The sequence below is a fragment of the Parasteatoda tepidariorum genome, chromosome 5 (assembly GCF_982258835.1).
Source record: "Parasteatoda tepidariorum strain Cologne lab strain chromosome 5, Ptep-v5.0, whole genome shotgun sequence".
NCBI classification, from domain to species: domain Eukaryota; kingdom Metazoa; phylum Arthropoda; class Arachnida; order Araneae; family Theridiidae; genus Parasteatoda; species Parasteatoda tepidariorum.
In genome coordinates this window covers 35,217,606-35,235,894 of record NC_141759.1, presented here as the reverse complement: position 1 = coordinate 35,235,894, position 18,289 = coordinate 35,217,606, and the positions used below count along the sequence as shown (strand labels likewise).

At 27.8% G+C, this 18,289-nt stretch overlaps 1 protein-coding gene across 2 annotated transcripts in view; it reads left to right on the top strand.

The window, feature by feature from the left end:
- bchs (WD repeat and FYVE domain containing 3 bchs) overlaps positions 1–18,289 on the top strand; it is a 105,813-nt gene that overhangs the window by 33,107 nt on the left and 54,417 nt on the right. For both annotated transcript variants that reach the window (XM_043047239.3, XM_043047238.3), the window contains exons 22-32: positions 129–301; positions 2,445–2,673; positions 2,752–2,888; positions 3,029–3,140; positions 5,640–5,830; positions 6,728–6,880; positions 7,228–7,301; positions 8,229–8,390; positions 10,932–11,029; positions 12,918–13,026; positions 17,251–17,468. In XM_043047239.3, the coding sequence (XP_042903173.2) occupies positions 129–301; positions 2,445–2,673; positions 2,752–2,888; positions 3,029–3,140; positions 5,640–5,830; positions 6,728–6,880; positions 7,228–7,301; positions 8,229–8,390; positions 10,932–11,029; positions 12,918–13,026; positions 17,251–17,468 (1,656 nt within the window). The remainder of the gene's footprint in view (positions 1–128; positions 302–2,444; positions 2,674–2,751; positions 2,889–3,028; positions 3,141–5,639; positions 5,831–6,727; positions 6,881–7,227; positions 7,302–8,228; positions 8,391–10,931; positions 11,030–12,917; positions 13,027–17,250; positions 17,469–18,289) is intronic.

Here is an 18,289-nt window from a genome sequence, read left to right as displayed (position 1 = left end):
ATAATGAAGAATATATTTATAATCCAAAAGAAAAAAAAAAGTAGCTTTTGATGTTTGAAAAAGAAGTAACTTTTCTCTTGGTATGTTCAAATTTTAAAACAGGTTTTTTTTTCTTTTCTAATTTTCAGCTGGTGTTGATTGGGAGCCTGAGGAACGTGAAGAATGCTGTGTTCGAATATGGTGTCCTGAGCTGTTACAAGAGGGACAATGGCACCACTTAGCAATTATTTTAAACAGAGCTGTCCTTAAAAACAGTTCTGTGTCAGTATATGTTGATGGCCAACATCATAGTACTCAAAAAGTATGTCTATATTAATTACTATGTCCTTTTATAATTTCTGAAAAAATATTAATTGCTAAGCCCTTTTATAATTTCTGAAAAAATATTATTACTATGTCCTTTTATAATTTCTGCAAAAATATTATTATTTTTAATTTCTACATTTGTTATAGAAATTTAATCTTTAAAATGTCCTTTTTTAAGCAGTTACTTGTGCGGATCTCATTGACTTTTATCAAGTTGATAATTTGTAGAAATTTATACAGTATGAACTAAAATCCTTCATTTTTACTGTCAGTTATTGTCTACCACCAAAATAAATAAATTACTTAGATGAAACTGCATAAGCTGGAATTTAATAACTACTGGGTGTTAATTTCTTGACTTTTTTGTTAACTGGGTGCGTAGTGTTTTTAAAAAGTGCTTAAAGGTGCTTATTTTTGATTTACCTTTTTCTAAAAGCCCTTAAAGATGCATTTTTTATTCGGGGTTTATAAAATGAGCTAAATTTTCTATCTTTTAAAAAAAGACTTTTTCTATACTGTATCGATTGTTCTTCTAAATTACAAGAAATGCATGATATTCTAAATTTTCTCTACAATATTTATCAGAAACTAGTTTTTTTTATCATGATTTTGTAAAGTTTTTGAAAATGTTTTTAAATTTTATTGATTTTATGTTTATAAATTCAAAACTTTAAAGGATAGAAAAAAATAATCTTTATTACTGCCTAGATCTAATTATGATTATTATTATTTTTTTTTTTTTGAATGGGATGAAAAAATTTTTGAGTGCTTAAAAAGTACTTAAAAGGTGCTTATTTTTGTTGAGAAATCTGGCTATGCACCCTGCTTAATAAATGTGTTTGTCTGATTAATAATCTTATAGGAACTGTTCTGCAAAATCTATTAGATTTTTAAAATTTTGAAGCATTCCTCAATAGAAAAATATTTTTGTTTTGGTTAAGTAAATGAATTATTAACTAGGACTTTGCACCAAATTTCATTTATTTACTGAGAAACTGATTACAGTATTTCTTTTATTTATTGAATTGGGTTATAGCAACAACTCAAGATTTTGAATTGAAAAAAAAATTAGAATTGACTTATTTTTAACTTTGTTTAAAAGAAATAAACTTTTTTAAAGTATGATTTAAGAAGTAAAATCGTTTAGACGTTTTATCTAACACTGTTGTTGCTCAACACAGTAACTCTCTGTTCCCTATCCCTAAGGAAAGTAGATGTTACAGCATAAAGTTGCTTATATTGCAAATACAAAAAGTCTCATAAATATTTCCTTAAGTCTTATAAATATTGCATTGATTTTAATAAAATCATGTTGAACTTTTAAAAAAAATTTGGAAACTTGTAGAATAATTGATAATTATGCATTATGTTTCTTCATGTTAAAGTGGACATTAATTCACACATTTAAAATAATACAATAAAGGGGTTGAAAAAGTAAATTAGTTTAAAGCTTCTCTTCTTAATTCAGAAAACCTAAAAAGTACAGAGTTAAAAAAAAAAAATGTGATTACAACATATTTAACTCGTATATAAATTACTCAAAGGAACTAACATTTCACAAAAAGAGAAGATTTTTCAAACACAGGAATAATATGGTTCCTATTTTTTTGTACTCTTTAATTTAAAAAGAAATTTACAATGATAATTTAAACTAATGAATGCATCGTTGACATCATATTGAATTCTGCACTGCGATGTAATATGTTCTTTTGGTTAACATTAACATAAAGTAATTCATATTTCTCAAGGTTTTTGACTGCAGAATTAATTGACTCTTGAATTTAAGACGTTTACTCTTAAGTTTATTAGTCATTTTCTTTTGATATTTGACTTAATTGCCAATGGAAACATTTTTGTTCCGAGAGTACAAAAAATATTTAACTCGTGTTTAAGTGATTTTCTTGGTAATAAAAATAAAACGAATGTAAACTCTGGTCATAATATTGAAATATGCACTTCAGTCTTGATGTTATATTAGTCATTAGTGTATGAAATAGTACTTTACATATTGGTCATTATAATTGAAAGGTTGCTGTAGTAGGGTGTTGTGAAGAGCATTTTATACATTGCTTTCATAATTTTTATGACTACATGTACTTATTTTTATTTCTTAAAATCATTGCTCTACTCATTTGTAGCTCCATTACATTTCTCAAAATCCTGGTGGAGGTGCAGCCAACCTGACAGTGGCGACCTCTATCTTTGGCTTCATTGGAACACCTCCACAGTTTCGAAGACAATCTAAGCTGTTGTGGAAGCAGGGGCCATGCCATCTGGTGGAAGAAGTATTCTCACCTGCTGCTGTTTCAATGCTCTATCAGCTGGGACCATGTTATACTGGCAGTTTCCAAGCACCAACACTTTCTGGTATCACTTTGTTCTGAAATTGTATTTATTTCATTGACTTGTGATGACGATGTGCATTAATTATATGAATTCTCTTAGGTGTTGATGTACACCAGCCATTAGTTGCTGAAGAGAAAATAGTCTTTGGCATCAATGCTGCAGCTGTGTCTGTAATGACTCTAGCCAAAATTCGAAGAGTTTACAGCAAAGCTGATTGTAGATCTATTGCAAAAATGGTATGATGCATAGTGAAAACATGATTCATATTAGATGAATCATCTATAAAGAACTATATGAGTTGTGTCTTAGCTCATTGTTTTCTAGTTTCCTGAATAATATAACAATTTATGTAAATCATTCTCTTTCCTTTTTGTAGCTTGGTATGTCTTCACATGAAAATGCAACTCCTATTCATATTCTGCATAATTCAGGTGGACATCTTAGTGGACCTGCTCGATGTTTGGGTGGCATTCTTGTTGGATATCTTGGTGAGTTAAAACTTAATTTAACAAGTTTTTCTAAGTTTGTAAATATCTCATTATGCTTTTTTAAAGTTTACTACTATTGTTGCTTCATAAGTTTAGCCAGGGACGGACTGACCGTAGATCTGAAATTGCAAACGCCCCCTGCTTCTCAGCCAATACTGGGCTTTCCTTGAATGCAGGGCCATTAGATTCATTTGAAATTAAAAGTGTATTGAAAAGAATTAAATTTACTTTTAGAAAATATTTATTGTAATTTTTTTCTTATCTTAAAGAGTGAAATATTTTTTTTTTTAGTTTATATAATAAATCAGAATGAAGACCTTGAAGAAGGCTCCATTTAAATTATTTCACCGAACAACATTTTAGCCTGGTGCAGATGTAATGTCAAGATGTAGCAAAATGGCGCCTGAACTTTTTATTTACGAATTATAGAGCAAAATTATAAATTTGTTTCTTCTCTTTGTATTTCTTTGTATTTTATCGATTCTGTCTGGTTTTTACTGTAATTAAAGTAATTCTATAATTTGTTTCAACAAATTCTATTTTTTAAAGTAGAACATTTACTAGATCAATTAAAAAAATTTCTGAAAGTGAAACATAAAATATTTAGTTTTTTAAATTTCTTGAAAATTTTTATATAAATTTTGCAAATTAAGTTACAGAATATACAAATCAGTAATAATTATTATACCAAAATTTGTTCATTTTTAAGGGCCCCTTATTCAAGGGCCTTTCAGCGCCACGCTCCTAGTTCAACCCTGAGTATAGCAACACTTTTTTTCTAAATCAGGATATTTGTCATTTTTACTTTTCCTTTTTCTAAATATAGATATATAAATATATAAAATGTTTCACAAATGTATTGATAGAATAATATTCTTTGTATTGTTGTTGATTACTTGTTTTTTAATAATAACATTGTGTATTATAACTATTCTAAAGTAAGGACTTTTGAAATAATATTAAAAAAAGACCGTTTTATTTCAGCTGAAAAAAATCTTGTTATTTCAATATGTTTTTAAAGTATTAGTGTTTTAGTGAAAATAGTCTTAGGCATTACAAAACTGAAGTTTTTTATGCATTTTAATGTGCAATGTGTTTTTTGTTTCTTTGAAAATAGTAGAATTTAATACACAGTGCCTCAGACAATAAAAGTTTTGCTCAGATTAGTAAGCAAGGAGCTCCCGAGAAAAGAACCACAAGAACCTTTTTTTAAGAAAATATTTTGGCTAAACATTTTATCAATATTAAAGAAAACTAATTATATATTATAATCAAGTGAAAACAAGCTTGTGGCTACAGAAATAATTCAAAAGCAAGTTTCATTATTTTTAATAAATGTTTTTTAGGTATTATGAAAAGTAAATTTTAATCATAATATATATATATATATATATGGAAGAATTTACCCCGACCCGCCCTTATTTAGGGCATACGGGTAAATGTTTATTAAAATCCAAAAAAAAAATATCCAGAGAACAGTAGAAACATAAATTACATAAAATACACATCAGACATGGCAACAGCCCATGAACATGGCGGGCGTAGAACCGCTAAAATCATGTAAGATGCTAAACATTAAAACAGCAATATATTAAAAGTGTCAATTAAAAGAATAATTTTCTTAAGATTAAGAATAATTTAAAAGAGCAATTTAAAAGATAAACGTGCAAAAATTACAAGAGAACAATATTGTAAAACAATTAAAAGCATTACCATTAAAACCAATTAAATAGTACAAAAGTAAATAACAATAAAATTGGAGCAAGTAAAAGAAGAATAGTTTATAAAAGATATAGTAAAAAAAAATGAGACACCCAAGCTGGAAGGAACAAGTTCCGAGACATTAAAGACCGTCCCCCAATACATCCTCTAAAGTTTGTTTAATAATCTTTTTTATGATATTTCTACAAGTCAGGTTAGCATAGCATTGATGTTGGCCAATATTATTAAAGTTATTGCCCCGGATTGTCTGGAAATGAGAACAATTTATTAACAAGTGATCAATAGATTGATATTCACCACAGTAATTGCATTCTGGAGTTTTGTGGAATAATTTATATTGGTGTTCTCCAAACACTCCGTGGCCTGTTAAAAATTGATTGAGATAGAAGTTTGCTTGTAGTCTATTTAATTTCGGGTCTTTAAAAAATTTGAATGTCTGTCTCCCTTTCTCGGAACTCCGCCATTCCAGCCCCCAGCGCTTCATGCTATATAATTTAACCTGAGTTTTAATTTGGACGATGGAGCTTGGGACCTCAAGGGCAACCCGGCAGAGATCGGTGGCTTTCTTAATATATATATAAAGATTTCATCGAACAACTTATATATATATATATATATATATATATATATATATATATATATATATAGTTGTTCGATGAAATCTTTTGCTATAATTTCAATTTATATACTTATCTGGAATCTTTAATTTTTATTCTACATAATTTCGTAATTTAAAATATTATTACCAAGTTGATGTTTTTTTAAAAATTCTTTTAGGTGCTAGGACATTTGTTCCACATCCTGTCTCCCTAACCATCGATAATGTTGGTGGTACTGCTACTCTTTTAGGGCTTGTTGCTATGGCTAAAGATGTTGAAGGTCTTTATGCTGCAGTGAAGGCTCTGGTATGTGTTGTTAAAAGCAACAGAGCTGCACAACAGGAAATGGATCGTATGAAAAGATACCAGGTACTCTAATTTAAATTTTTTATTTTACTTTGCTCATGCATTATAACATTTCAAATACCCAAAATACAAGTGAGTGTAAGAAATAAAGAGGCTTAATTTTGCAGAAACAGTGTGTTGGCAAAATTATACTTAAAAAACAAAAAATTTCCTTTTCTTTATTTGAAGCTGTAGTAGAAAATTTGAATAATTTTGAGTATCATATTGATTGCTCTGTTATTTTTCCTCAATGGAGATGTTTGATTAGTCCTAAATAAAAGCCTTGATTGTTTAAATATTTTTCTTGTTTTGAAATTCTTTGTTTAGTCTATAAATACATAGAGTAATTATGAATGTACAAATTAATTAATTGGACGAACTGGTTGAGAATTCATATTTTAAGTAGAGAATCACATTTAGTAAAAATGAACCTATAAATTTGGGAGTCTTGCATCCCATTGTTTGAAATATCTTTCTATTTATTTCAAATATGGTTATTGAAAGGTTCTGAATAGTGAAGTTAGGGCACTATAAACTTTTAATTTTCTTTGACAAATAGTGTTTGATTTTTTTTTGTGTCAAATTATTCGTAGCCACTGGCAGGAATAACCAGTTTAGATTTTTTAATCCATCCGGAGCTGTAACTGCAAAAATTTATTTTGATTTGATTTATTTGTGTTTAATTGAATGTAACTGGCTTGTATGTTACATTAAAGGTTAACTCTCTTGTTACCTATTAACCACAACTGTTGGTTGTTGGTTAGTATGATAAAAATTTTATTACATATTTCACTTCTTTTCTTTTTTCATTTGTAAGCTTTTCTGAACTAACTAGATGAACATTAATTCCAAAGAACAATTAGTATTTAATTATTTTATTTCCATTATATGTTTGTATTTTTAAATAATTTCTATTTTCAGACGTTAGCCATGCTGTTTAAAAAGAAAAGGAGTCTCTTAAATAGTCATATCCTTCACCTGACATTCTCTTTAGTTGGCACTGTTGACAGTGGACGAGAAAACACATCCATTCCTAATGTATCGGCTTTTGAGGATCTGCTCTGTGATCTTGAAGTAAACATTAAATTTTTATCTAAGCTATAATGTACTTCAGTTTTATTATTTTTATCATTTTCTTTCTTGTTTATTATTTTTGTTGCTTAAAAATAACTTGAAATATTTTAAAACAAAGCAATGGTTTATTTATTTTCATAGCTTCATTTCAATTTGTAATTCTTTTTGGCTTTTGAAAATCTGTTCTGTGATCTTTAAGTGAAAACTAAATTTTTACTTTTTCATTTAAATTCCCAATGTATTCCAATTTTGTTTTATTATTTTTATTTTGCTAAGAATTAACTTGAATTATTGACAGAGGGAGTCAAAAATTAGCAATATTTTATAAGCTTTTTACTGTTTTTCAGGTTTGGCAAGATTCCCCTGGAGATCTCCAGAAGTCTTTGTATGAGCATTTTTGTGAACTTGTTGCTGAATCCAGGTAAACTATACCAATTGCTAATTTTGTCAATAATAAATAAATAGTCTAATAAATTCTATTTTTTTATGCATTATGTCAAAACTGTACTCATATTTTAAAATTGTTACACAATTTATTTTAAATTAAATATAGATTCAGAAGTAAGTTTCATTCATTCTTTCACTTTGGTCATGACTTCAGTCTCCTTTGTCCTTTTTGTATTTTTGCTATATGAAAACTGAGCATTTAAAATTAACAGCTATATATGTGGGGTTTTTAAGAAAAACTAAATAACTGAAATATATGTATTTTTTTTTTCGAAATTTAGTTATGATCAAATTTGGTATTCTTATTGCATGGATATCATTAGACCTGCCAACTTTTACTCTTTCTGAGGAAGTATTTCCCAAGTGGCTGGGAAGGACTAATTGAATGCAATTGTAGATAAATTTTACTTTTCATGATCTCTATAGCTTTCACTCATTTTTGTTTCTATAACTTGCTCTTATGTATAAGATTTATTTATTTGGTGGTCAAAATCATATTAAATTAAATGTATAAATCCAAAATAGTTAACAGAAATTTATAAGATTTATTACCATTTCAAATATAAAAATGAAATACTATGGACAATCCATGGTTGTTGGTAGCCATGTATCATTGTTGAACTTGAATACAAATTAGTAAGTTAGTTTAATAATTACTAAAAACAGTAAATCATGTACATAAAGTTAAAATTTCTTGGAAGAAAGTTTTATCTTAATTTTCTTATACACATAAAAATGTAAATATCTTTCATATTATTCTCAAAACCATCAGATATTTTAAACCTTTTTAAGTGTTTACAGTCTTATTTTTGGCGCAAAATTTTCTTATAGTACTGTTTAGCATTAAAAGTCCTACAGACACTAATTCTTGAATTACTAATAAGTTATTAATTTTTTTCAGTGAACATAAATCAAACTTAAAAATTCTCAGAGATCTTAATATGGTAAGCAGACTTCTACAAGTTCTCAAACAGTTGCACTTATCATCAGCTACCTGCAGAATACTTTGCCGATTATTATGCATACTTCTGCAAGATACTAATAAGAATGGTGACATTAAATGGTAAATGAGAATTGAGTGATTTACTTATTTGGAATGTTCTATGTTTAAAATAATTTATAAACAATTACATAATACTATGTAAATCATTTACACATCTTAACACGTTGACTGCCATATATGTTTACAGTGAAATCCCCTTCAGACCATGAGTACCATTGTACAAAGCATATTCTAAGTACTCGCACCAATATTTTGATAATGCCAGTCTCTGGTGGTCACAAGAATAATATCTTATTCCGTTTTTTTTCCATGCTATCATGTCTGTTTATTTGTGTCTGTTGCTTCGCATCTGTGTCTCATCTCGCCACTTTACACGATCAGTTTGAATCTTTGCCGAGTTAAGAGAGGAGTATAACTTAAAATATTTACCCTAATTCGTTGAAATTTAGAAAATGGAAAACTTATTTCTTAGTGAGTCAAATAGCAGTGAACAAGAAAGCTTTTACAAGGATCACAATAATTTTCTTAAAGAATCATTTTTGTATTACTTTTATAACAATTCAATAGTTATGTTACTTCCTGTGAAATATCCTTTCAAATACATACAAATATCCTTTGCAAGTAGCCAAATAAGCGCCAACACAATATGGGTAACGGGGCCCAATTGGAAAGTTTGCTGTCACCTGAATATGAGTGATGCAGCAGTCAATGTGTTAAATGCATGTTTAAGATAAACTGGCATTAGCAGTTGGATAGTAATAAAAATGGTGATATTAAATGGTAAATGAACATTTGGTGATTTACTTATTTGAAAAATTCTATGTTTAAAACAATTTATAAATAATAACATAGTACAGTAGGAAACCGATTATCCGGAACGGTCGGGACCATCGCTATTCTGGATAACTGATTTTTCCGGTTTTCTGAATCGCTACAAAAAGCCGTTTTTTTATTGTTAAACCCGACTAAAAAAAAAATTGGAAATAATCTTAAAAATAAGAAAAAACTATGAAGTAATACACTAATGATTATTTCCAAAATGATGGTAAGGTAAACATCTTTTAAAAAAGAAAGAAAAGTCGTAAAATCTTATGAGGAAATTTTTTTTTTCTTTTTAAATGGCGAGAAAATTAACGAATTTCGTTCCGGTTTTTTGGTATTCCGGTTTTCTGATTTCCGGATAATGGGTTCTGTACTGTACTATGTAAATCATTTCCACATCTTAAATACATGTATAAGATAAACTGGCAGATAATACTTGCCTAATGGATTTTTATTAATAAGTTTAACAATAAATGTAGAATAGTTGAAAATTGATGTTACAGTCAATTATTAATGTTACTCTCGATTATTTTTCTTTAATGTTGCACTAAAAAAAACTTAATCCATTATATAAAAATATTATTTTCTTCAAATGCAGTTTGTGTTTTAAATTTATATGATATTGATATCAAAAATTTTTAAACTGGTACCACTTTTATCGATACAGCCTCTGCAAACATTAGGTTTTTAAATAATTCAACATTAATTAAGGGGTTTAACTAGTTATAAAATTTAACTTTAACTTATATCATTTATGCAGTTTTGCCCTTTATCAAAAATTAATTAATTTTAGTTATATCTCTACTAAAAACAAAGATATGACAATTTTTAGCTTGTCTTATGAGGAAAATATATAAATTAAATCGTTAATCTTCTGTCAGAATAGATCAAATTTTTATTTCTTATATTTTGCTAGAGGAAAGAGACTTTACCTACCTTGATTTGTTTTCTTGCGGTGATAGGAATGTTTTCTCTTCAAAAAAAAAAAATATATATATATATAAAAACAGGTGAAAAATTTGAAAATTTATTTCAGTCAGTTTTAGGTTTCTTTGTACATTTAATTATGGATATGAAAAATAAAGGAGCCATTTTGATTGGCATATAAGGTTATTTTGCAGCTTTGTCAAGAGATATAATTTAGCTTTTTAAGCAAACCATTTTCAAAAAGAATATCAAGATTGAAAAATTTAACGAGAATTTGTACTTAAATTTCATAATTTTAATTATTAAAAATATTTACAGACTGAAAGAGAAATGTTACAGAGGTCTTACATTTCTGTCTTAATTAATCCTAAATTACTCTTTTACAGTAAATCACGAAATGAAGTTAGCTATCTCATTCCTTTGAGAGTTCACTGTAAAATTATCATTAAAGAAATGCTTTTAATGTGCTGTGATGATTGGATATTTTTATTTCAATTTCGTTATTTTTCTGTCCTATTGACGAACATAGTATCAAATTTGGTAAACTTTTACAGATATTTTGGCAATTGGAAAGCATGGTTTAGAAATTGCCACCATCATCTGCTTTGATTTAAATTATGATAGTAGCCTGTAGTGTGTGCATCCAATAGTATTATCTTTAGATCATATTTAAAGATAAATCTCAAACTCTTGCCAGTTACATTAACAATCAAATTAAATAAATCTAATCTAATTAAAAAGAAAAATCTTCAAATTTTTTTATGATTAAAAACTTGGTAAATTTTATGCTGATACGCAATATTATTTAGAGTGTCATTTTTACTGAGTGTTGATTTATATATATTTTTTCAGTTTTGGCCAATTTATTGCTGCTACCATTCCAGTATCATCTATAAGGGAAAAAGAAATAGAAATAAAAGGAAATATTAATAATGCTCTTAGCAACTGTGGTAGGTTAAATTATTCTTTTTTTTAAATCTTATCTCTTTGTCTGTTTGAATTGTAGTTTTTGTTACTCTTATCTTTTACAAATGCTAGTTGAATTAGGGTGAGGGAAAGGTAAAAGTCACAATAGGGAAACAATTACAATTACGAATGTAAACTGGGGGAAAAAATATGTGTGCCATGTCTGGTTCGGGGATTTTGATTTTCAGCCAGGATGACTATCCTTTAAACTGGACTTTTAGTGACTTTAAAAAGTTTTTAAATCTCATGGTGTTCTTAGGTTGGATTTGAACTGTCCTCGTCATTCACACCATTTTAATCCACTTTCACTATTTCAGAACTATTTTTGGTGATTTTACTATTTGTAACTCGTTTAATTGTTTCCTTAATAGGCAATTTGCCCTATGATTAGTTTTTAAATTTTACGCCATTTGATTGCCTCAATATAAGGGGTCTGTTGACCTAGAATGGCAATTTGCATTTTATTTTTCTTCTAATATTGCTGGTGGTTTAAATTTAATTGTGCTTTTAATCCATATTTTAGGGTCTGTTGACCTGGACTTTTCATGACATACATGCCAGATATATTTGTCATGTTTTCTTAAAGATATAATATTCTGACTAATTGTAGATAGCTAATTTTGTTCAACAGTATAGCTCGCCCGCAATGTTTACGGGCTGTTGCCATATGACTTTTGTATTTTATGCGCTTTATGTATTTTATGCATTTTATGTATTTTATGTTCTTTAATGTTTTTACTTGGTTTTAACATTTACCCGTATGCCCTGAATTGGGGCAGGTCACGGTAAATATTTGCATGTGCCATGCCAGTGACATTTACTTTTTTCAGTTGAATTGTTAAATTAATGTTTAATCCAGTTTTTACATTAAAATGTAGTAACTAGTCTTAATTATAATAGAAAAAAATCTAAAGTGTGGCAAAATAGAGATTAATCAGGTTGTATTTTTTTTATCTATCTAGATATTATAATCTAGTGATTAATATTTTAATTTAATGATGCTTTAATAGTATACCTTTTAATTAGCATTATATTTTGTAAGCAAGGACATGTAAATGTAAAAGAAATTTCTCCAGCATAAAATTAAAAAAAAGAAAACTATTTGCTGGAGAAAAATTTCTGCTAACTTCCAAGTAAATTCTATGAAAACAGAATATTCTTCTTCTACATTTTCCCTGAAAATTATTTAGCTAAAAGTGTTAGAATAGTTCAGACGATCATCAGAAAAATTATGCAAATTAGGATTAATGGCAAACTCTACGAAATTCTTATATAGAAATATAAGTTTAAAACTTGAATTCTTTTTGAATTTTTAAAAGTTTATTTTTCTTTGATTCCTTTAAGATTGAAATTTTTTTCTTCTTTCCTTTGTTAAAACAGCTTTTAATACTTTTTAAAAAGTCACGATACAAAATTTATTTTTATTTGAGTGTAACATAGTTCTGGAATTTTTAATGTCAAAAAATTCACATAGTTCTCTGTTTCCATAATGTTTTTTGATATTTGCAGAATACTTAACATGACATTTCTATCATTTAGCAAAATATACTGGATTTTTTGCTTTTAATGTTTGCAGCCTTTGGAACTATACACCATTCTCTCTTTTGTTGATGCATACTTTACTGCGTTCTAAAACATACTTCTTTTTGTTATCAGACTGCATTAAAATTGTCTACCTGTTTTCTTCAATGCATCTAAATTCATTAGAAAAGCTCAATTATTACATCATTTTAAAAATATTAGCAAACCTTATATAATTTCTCATTTTCGCATATTTCTAACACATGCAAATAGTTTCCTGCTAATAATGAATTTTTATATTACTGATTTGATTTCTTTGCTTATATTATGCTTTTCTTTTATTCCTTCCAGAAAATAAGGAGTTTGTTGATGCCAAAATTAACCAAAATGTTCTTCTGAGAAATCATTGTCTTGCTTTATTATGCTCTTTATTTTCGAGATCAGGAGTTGTCAATTATACGTAAATATTTATTTAACCATAATTTTTTAGTGTTATTATAGCTTACTTTTAAAATTATGTATCTCTATTTAAACATTAGTGATATTATATGATTAATGTTACTGATATTTGAGCTTTTATGTATAGCTATTTGCTATACATAAAAGCTCAAATAGCTATTTGAGCTTTTATGTATAAAAGCTCATTTTATTGAAAGTTTTTTATTAATAACTTCATTTTATTATTTGGAAGTATAATGTCATGAGCTTTTATCTTATAGTTGTGTCTAAAAGCTTTTTTTTCTAAAAAAAGTTTAAGACGAAATGATCAGTAAGAAAATAGAAACTGTTGGACTAAAATAAAAACTTAAGAATAAATAAGACTTAAGCAAATTGTAAAGTTTTCTCCTGGAGCTCATCATTGTAAGAAATTTTTAAAAGTTGTTGAATTAAAATCTTATTACGTATCTTGTAATTGTTAGTCATTGTAATAAGGACCACTCTTAAATTCTTACAGAACTAGATTTAAAAACAGAAAAAAAACCTCTTAAGTGATGGGAATTTTTTATTGTCTCAAAAAATATACAAGTTATACAAATATGCAAGTTATTCTGCAGTTATACAATTGAACGTCACTATAATAAACGTGGTATATAGTGAACACTCAGTTATCATTTTGGCTCAGTTGACTTTTTTAATGGTCCTTTCTAAACTAACACTATTTAATATGCTTTTGATAGGCAGTTGAAAAAGTATTAGTTCATTTACTGTGGATTTTGTAAAAACTTTTAATGCTATCAAGAGATTTATTTCTGAATGATAGTTTCATGTTTATATAAATTAATGAATGCATAATTCAATCTATGAAACAAATCTATGTTTTAAAGTTTCAAACAATCCAGTTCAGTACAATTCTGAAGAGAACATTGTTCTTACATGTGAAAAAATCTATGAACAATCTACCAATTTACATTGCCAACAGTGACAAAATAAAATACAATAACTACTTAAAAGGATGTTAAAACCTTCTGCACTTTAATTTCATTTCCTGAGTTTTTTAAAAAAAAAAAATTCTGCAGTTTCAAATTTGCTAGAGTTGGGATTGCAAATTATACTATTTCTTAATATTGTACAAAATTTTACTCTTGCATAGTTTTCGCTTTTAAACCAGGGTTATCAAGTTGTTAAGCTGCACATCCATGTTTTTACCCCCTTCCTATGCTGCAGAACAAGAAATTTTGTTCAACTTTTATCTGGAAAGTGAAGTAGTTATTAAATGCTCCGTTTTTTTTTTCTGGAAAAATTGGGGACTGGAAAATACTGAATTCTTAACTAATTGTTATTATAAAAATTGGTAAACTTTACATAAAATCAAATTTTAGTCAGTCAAAAATTACTAATTTCTTTCATTTAAAGTATAAATTGATTTAATTTTCTTTTTAATATTTTATTTATTATCTATTTAATCAGGTAATAATCTAGCATAATCACTATTTTCAACAAGAGCATAATCACTATTTTTATTAGTATAGCATTAGCATTATCACTATTTTCAAAAAAACTATTTTATAACCTTCATTGAGCCGATTTCTGTTTTATGGTTTCCAATGTTCAACTCCATAGCCTTGTAATTTTGAACTTAGTCCAAAAGGGAACTCCTGGATCTAGTTCTTGGAAAAATTTGCCTTTGTGAAGGACTTCTTGATAGAACTAAACCCACATTTACATTACATGTATACAAAAACCACTAAAACCTCCCACGGTTAGATTGATGGCGGGGAAACTCTAACCTGTGATCCATTTACCACTGAGGATATTTTACGTCAGCACTGTGGCCGGTGCAGAATTCATATCGACTAGTCATCGCTGGGATTAGAACCCCGTTCATCTCATTGGTAGGCGAGCGACTGAGTAACCATAGCTCCAACAAAACTATTCTCATATGTTAAAAGATAATTTTTAAAAGAATTTGTCGATAATGAAACACTGTTTATAGTGAACTTATTGCTAAGACAACAGACGGTTCACTATAACCAGGTTCGACGGTATGTCATTTATATAATTGATTATTCTATGAAAGATTGCAGTTTTAAATTTTTACATGTTCAGAACATTTCAACAAATGTATTAAAAAAAATTTTTGGCACTTTAAATTATTTAGCTTAACATAATATAAATATAACTTTTTATTTTATTAAAAGTTGTTTTTATTATTAATAAAGTAAATTGTAAATAATTGAATGAAAATGAAATTGTCTTAGGTTAAACAGGAAATCACCGATACATTTGTACTTGATCACTTGTGAACTAAAGCATCTTGATTTAGGCACAAAGTTAAAATAAAAAATCTCTTCTCTAATCTATTTTTGAATTTCCTAGAATTAGATAATTTTATCTAAGTAGCAGTTAATTTGATTTAGAAGTTTAGGTTTTCGCTCATTTATTTAAAAATGTATTTCTAAGATTTTATAACTTCTGTTAGTTAGTTTTATTAATTAGCATGATTACATTCTGCTATATCAATAATTAATGGGATTTATTATAAAGCAATTTGTCATTTGATTCAAAAACAATTTTAATTATGATTCATAGGTTATAAAAATTAATTTTTAAAAGAAGAGTTCTGTCAAAATGAGTAACAATATAGCAGTTAAGCGCAATAATGTATTTTGTGTGGGTCATAATATTATTAAATTAATTTGAATTCCAATGTAGGCTACTTTTCTTGGTTTTGAGAATCAAACAGGGTGGCCACCCACCTGGAAAACCTGGAAAAATCAGGGAAATTTCTATAAAAACCTGGAAAAATCAGGAAATTTTAAAGAAAAGCTTGAAATTTCACTAATTTAAATTATTTACTAATTTTCTTAATTTAAATTATTTTTTCCACTATACCCACTTTTTTTAGACGGAAATGTATCTCCAAGCAGTTGAAATATCATCAACTTAGCAATACTTTGCTTGCATCAAAATTTGCTCCATTACAGCTCTGTTGAACTAGAATGCCACATAAAATTCTCCCACTGTTGCTAAACGAATGTGGAAACCTTTGACCGCTATGGACTGTGCAATTTAGGAAAGATTGTAGTGGAGGTGGAAGAAGGGATTAGGATATTAGCTTATGTTTTTAAATTCTGTCCTTGGGCTGAATCCATTTATGGCTTAAGTTTGTTCCAATGATTTTGGGGTAATTTTTTTCGATTTTGACAATGTTTTTTGTATTTTTAACCTTATAAAATTCTCCAAAAATTAGTTGGTTATAATTTAATAATAATAATAGATTTTATATTGCACTCTTTTTCTGAAAGCTTTTGTATTCCCATTAAAAGAAATCTGTGAATTATTTTTTCTCTGCAAACTAACCAATCACACATTTTTTTTTACAATCGCAATGTTTATCGACAAATGTTTACAATTGTTGCATTAATGCTAATTTTTTCTTTTTCATTTTAACCTCTTATAACATATTTTAATTTTAAAAAACGTTTTTTTTTTAAGAACTAACTATATACTAATATTTAATTTTACTCTTTTGTTGGTCAATATATGATTTTTGATTCAAAATTTTGTACCAAAACATTAAGAAATGAATAAAAAATCTTGCCAAATTGTCAAAATAAATTCTTTTTTTCAAGATATGTTAAAAAAATAACATTTTGAATAAAATATTTTATAATATAGACACTTTTCTTGCCTACACTTTATTAGAATAAAGAAACTAAAACCTGGAAATTTTAGGATTTTTATCTGCAAAACCTGGAAAAATCAGGGAAATTTGAAATCTGATTTGAGTGGCCACCCTGTCAAAATACACATTTCCTAATAGTAATCAGATCATAAGTTTGAGTATTTTGTCAAGCCAACTCTAGATGATTATAGGATTTTTTTCTCAGGAAGTTTAAATATATGTTACATTTACACAAAAGGTTTTGTAAAAAGCAAGTTTATTCCTCTCAATCCTGGTTTGGTTAAAATTCAAAATTAATTAGCTGTGCAAGTAAATAACTTCATATTTTTTATCAATTCAGTATTCATACTTGTTATTTCTCTCTCTCCCTGTCTTTGCTTTTATGTTAGAAAAATATTTATTCAATATCGGATTCAAAAGAAACCTAGACAAATGATTGTGAGGAAACAAATTCTGCAATAATGCTCTAAGTTTTAACGTAGGTTATTGAGCAGTTTCATCTGTATGAGAATGTTCTATGATGAGTTGTAAATAATATTGAGTGTCTTATTGTTGTAGGTTTTGTGAAACAGTTGTCAAGTGCTTGGGTTTTGATTGGGTGCTTTTGTTTCTGCAAGAACATTTACATCCCACCACTGTCATTTGGGGATTAAGAATTCTATCTATTTTTCTGAGTCACCAGCATCTTCTTCAGCTCTTCAGAGAATCATCTGTTAATGGTGGCTGGTTAGCTGAAACTGATGCTGTCCTTAATAATCGTGTCGATGTCGCTTTAGGTAAATAGTTTTGCTTGGTTTGCTCAATCTAAAATTAATACTTAGATTATTTATAATTATTTTTTATTTACTTATTTGTTTTCATATTAGTTTATATGAATTAGTTGGTGATATATTGATGTCTTATAATTAATACACTGTACTCTCTTTAGTGCAACCCCGGATTACCAGAACCCTTGCTTTGTAACAATCCATGCATCAAGTCTTGTTTGTGTTTGTTATTCAGAGACTCAATGTCCATTAGAACCTCGACACTGAACCGTTTATTCCAATATAGGGTTCAAAGTTTAGTTGATGGATTTAGATAAAGTTTTAAAGAAATTATTTAAACCTATATTTCCTTTGGTATTAACGCAGAATAATTATGAAAAACCTTGAATCTCCTTTGAATGAAGGAATATTACGATCTAGGACTTTGGATTAGATGACCCCCTACATTCTTTTCCTAAGTCCTAGATCGCCCTAACTTATAGTTATTCATAATCTGTGTAGTTTACTTTTCCAGAAGTACAATGAACTTATCATACTTTTATTGTTTTTAAAGTTATATTCAATCACGCTTGTTGTAAAATGTCAATCCTCTTATATAGTTTAATCAAGTTAAAATATCTGATATTCAAAGTGATATTGATGCATATTATTAAAAAACAGCAGTCCCTAACCAGCATATTATTTTTTAAGCATTTTTCATCAGTGAAGTGTTATTTTAAAGGTTATTTTTATGTCTATATTATTGTAGAAGAAAAGTTGTTTTATTTAAAATTTTCTGTTAGTTACCAAGTTGATATTTAAGTAAAGCATAATACTGCTCTTACGTGTAA